The sequence below is a fragment of the Chaetura pelagica genome, unplaced genomic scaffold (genome assembly GCF_000747805.2).
Source record: "Chaetura pelagica isolate M959 unplaced genomic scaffold, ChaPel_1.0 scaffold232, whole genome shotgun sequence".
NCBI lineage: Eukaryota > Metazoa > Chordata > Aves > Apodiformes > Apodidae > Chaetura > Chaetura pelagica.
Genome location: NW_009952441.1, coordinates 2,509,226 through 2,512,958, shown reverse-complemented (window position 1 = coordinate 2,512,958; position 3,733 = coordinate 2,509,226). Strand labels below are relative to the sequence as shown.

The window sequence follows — 3,733 nt, the reverse complement described above, 5'->3', positions numbered from 1 at the left end:
GCGCCAGGAGGGGTGAACTTGGCCAGTGGACTTGGATTTTGTGGCCAGTGGATTTGCTGCCAGTGGACTCTGATTATGCAGCTTTGGAAGACCCCGGTGACAGGGGAGTTTGTTCCTGAAGCAGCCCGTGAGCCTGTGGAAAGCCCAGGCTGGAGCAGCTCTGGACCTCGTGGGAAGGACTCATGAAGGAGAGGTTTGTGGAGGACTCTCTCTCATGGGAGTGACCCTGTGGGGAAGCAGGGGAGGACTGTAAGCAATCCTTCCTCCTGAGGAGGAAGGAGCAGCAGGAACCACCAGCCTGTGAACTGACTCTAAACCCCATCCCCTGTCCCCCTGTGCCGCTGGGGGGAAGGAGGGAGAGAAACTGGGAACAAAGTGATTTGGGCCCGGGAAGAAGGGAGGAGTGGGGTAACGTATGCAAGCCCTGCTCTGTGTGTTGTCTGTGTCCTGTGTGTGTCTGATGAGTGTGCAATTAAATTATTTTTTTTTTACCCAAGTTGAGTCAGTTTTGCCCAGGATCTTAACTGGTGAAGAACCTCCTTCTCTTTGTCTCAACCCAGGAGCTTTTTACTCCTCATCCCAGAGTGTGTGTGGGGGGGTGGAGTTGAGTGAGCAGTCATGTGGCAGTTCCTTTGGTGTCCTGTCAGGCCTAAGCCACAACATGGCTTCATTCCATTTCCTTGTATCCTGTCATTGGACCAGAGAGAGGAGATGAGCTCATCCTGCTCCACTGTCCCTGGTAAGGAACTTGTAGACTGCCATTAGGTCACACCTCACCCTTCTTCCCTCCAAGCCAAACAAAAAAGTGACCTCAGCCACTCGTCCCATGTTTTGCCCTCAAGGTCTTTCACCATCTAGGTCTCCCTCCTCTGGACACACTTTAATAGTTTGATGTCATTCTTAGACTGAGGTGCCCAAAACTGCACACAGACTCGAGGTGGGGCAGCTCCAGTGCAGTGCAGAGTGGGATAGTCACCTCCCTTCACTGGCCAGCAATGCTGTGCTTAATGCACCCCAGGACATGGTTGGCCCTTTTGGCTGCCAGGGCACACCACTGACTCATAGTCAACGTGCCACCAACCTGAACCCCAAGATCTCTTTCTGCAAGCTGCTCTCCAGCCTCTTGTCCCCCAACTTGTTCGTGTAACCAGGATTACCCTGTTGCAGGTACTCTTGTTAAATTTCATATGGCTCATAAACATTAGTTTATGAGGCCTGCCTGCAATACTAACCTAAAGAACTGAAGTTTTTCTCTGATTGAATATATCCAAGAAGGACAATTCAGAGAATCTCTCCATAGAAGTCAACTTTGAAAGTGTGGATAATGTGTGTTTCCTAAAAGAAGATAAATATCTTGACAAATACACTTTTTTTTTAAATTTCCCTTATAGCAAGGATGTTGAGCTAAACCTCTGATTTGAATGATTTCATTCATATCAGGAAAACTGATACACTTCCTCTAAAATGCATAATGCAACATTAAGCAGCTGGATCTTTTGACTATGTTAGTAGATAACTGTACTTTGCATGGCATTTAAGAACACTGTGATATTTATTTCAGAAGTAACATTTTCAAGGCAGCAAATAAAAAATAATCCCTAGATTTATTTAATTATTAAGTTTTTGAGACCAAATAACTTCAATTAATTGGATTGAAACAGTTGTTTTTTAAAGAGAGCTTTTGCCAAGCAACTCACAGGAATTGAGTGACAAAGAAGAATGAAGGCAGCTATATTTGAAGCAGGGATTCTTCTCAAAATAAAACTGCTTCCAAGTATTAGTGATTAAAACCAAGTTCTGCAAGACTTAGGGAAAGTACCAGCACCTGTCAGCAAGAAAAACACGGATACTACATTCTTAATTCTGTCTTCTTACTATTTATTTTTTGATCTTGACTCCGTATGTTAAGCCATAGCACCACATGTATGGTTTCCACCATTTAAGAGAAGAATTACTGGAAAATCATTACAAATAAAGCTCTCCCAGTACCGTGTACTTCAAACGCAGATGGATTGCAGATGGTAACATGTTAGTGTGTTCCAACTCTGAAGAAATCTATTAAGCTCATGTTTATTTAGCAATATATAAAGGCCAATATAAATAAATTTTATTTATCTACATCTGCATGTGGCTACTGAGAAGTCTTTTGGGATGGATTTTTTTTTTCTCCCCAGATAATAAACATTTGAGATGGATACCAAATACATTTCTAGCAGCAAACAGAATGTATGTTCTCATTTACAGATCAAATTCTGCTTATCTTACTCAATGTCTGGCTCATTTATTATCATCAAAGTACCATACAAAGCAAAATTCTTACCACTGATTTCTTAATATTCTTATAGAAAGGATTCCATCCTATGCTCAAAACCATTTTATGCACATCTCCATTTCCAACACAGGCCCATCCATAGTATACACCAGTAGATATATCAGGTGGAAAGCTTTCGACGACTTGCTCAGAAAAGTTAGCTGCAAAAATTTTAGAAAGTGTACATTTGTGTAAGTAAAGTGCATCACGGAATTATCAAGCGCCTAAAAGCCAAGTTCTGTCTATACACTATTTCTAACAACACCGATGATTATGGTGATGCAACATGACACTTGAAAAGTATAAACCAGAAAAGCGCCTCATAAAACATAGTCTCTGGGGTAATACCAGTTACCACTTCTCCTACACATACTATGTCATAGTTACACATATTCTATTCTACTCTGTTCAAATTATTTTTTTAATAAAAAAAAAAAAAAAAATCTAAAAAAAAGAATATTTTTGCCAATTGCCAATTTTTTCATGTTACCTTTTCGGTTATTCATATTTGGGAAAATACAAGATTTTGTTAGAATCTGAAATAAAATAAGTTCCTTTCTGACTGAGGGGAATAAATCAAAGCCTTTAGCCAAACAACTGTGCTACTTTAACTTGACACCTGTGTAGAGCTCTCCATGCAAGGTTTCAAGCTGGTTTTAAAGAATTTACAGTTAGTACATTCCTATCCTAGTTCACAAGCAGAAAAAACTTCTTTGCCACATTCCTGGATACTAATAAGCCATATAAAAAAACAACAAGGAAAAAAAGCTAAATTTATATTAGCAGATGTTGTCGCACGCCCAGTTCCTCAGTATTTGCTAGAGGAGGTTTTTCTGCCTGCTAGGATTCGTGCTAAATGCCTGCCGACTTCAGTCTATCTTGAAGACTGAGACCCATTTTAATTATCCGGGAAAGCCAAACAAGAGAATGGCAACAGGAAATACACTTCTCGTTAGGAGAACCGCACTTGCTTTGCTTCTGAATCTCCGCATGATCTGCCTTACACCTCTTTGTCACCCCCGAGCCCCGCTCCCGCCGCCCCGCAGCCCAGACCCGGCTCCGCGCCCGGGCGGCCCCGCCCCCGCACACCCCTGGGGATGCGCAGCCCCCGCAGCCCGGCCCGCCCCGGGGTCCCCCGCACGTTTCTTCCCCAGTCATTCTGGGTGATCTTTTTTCTTTCAGAAAAGCTCAAACGCTTCGGAGTGCAGCACACATCTGGTGTAATCTGCGAAAAATGGTTGTTTTCTCTTTATTTGCTTCGGTAGGTAATTGTGGCGAACGGTAGTAGCTTGCTAAAGAAAAATGGTTTGTGCTCTCCCGTGGTTGGACAGCCTAGTAATGCAGGGATTCCCTTCAGGACTTTACATCCAGACAGGAACACTCATCCTGTCTGCACTCTGTCTGGGAAAGTAAAGGCCCCCT

General features: G+C 42.9%; 1 protein-coding gene across 1 annotated transcript in view; it reads right to left on the bottom strand.

The window, feature by feature from the left end:
* The window catches only part of LOC104398385 (riboflavin kinase-like), a 4,665-nt gene extending 1,196 nt beyond the window's left edge, over window positions 1-3,469 (bottom strand). Inside the window, 3 exon segments of the mRNA XM_010008491.1 lie at window positions 1,233-1,335; window positions 2,321-2,472; window positions 3,256-3,469. Of these exon segments, the coding sequence (XP_010006793.1) occupies window positions 1,233-1,335; window positions 2,321-2,472; window positions 3,256-3,469 (469 nt within the window).
* Window positions 3,470-3,733: the final 264 nt, after the last annotated feature.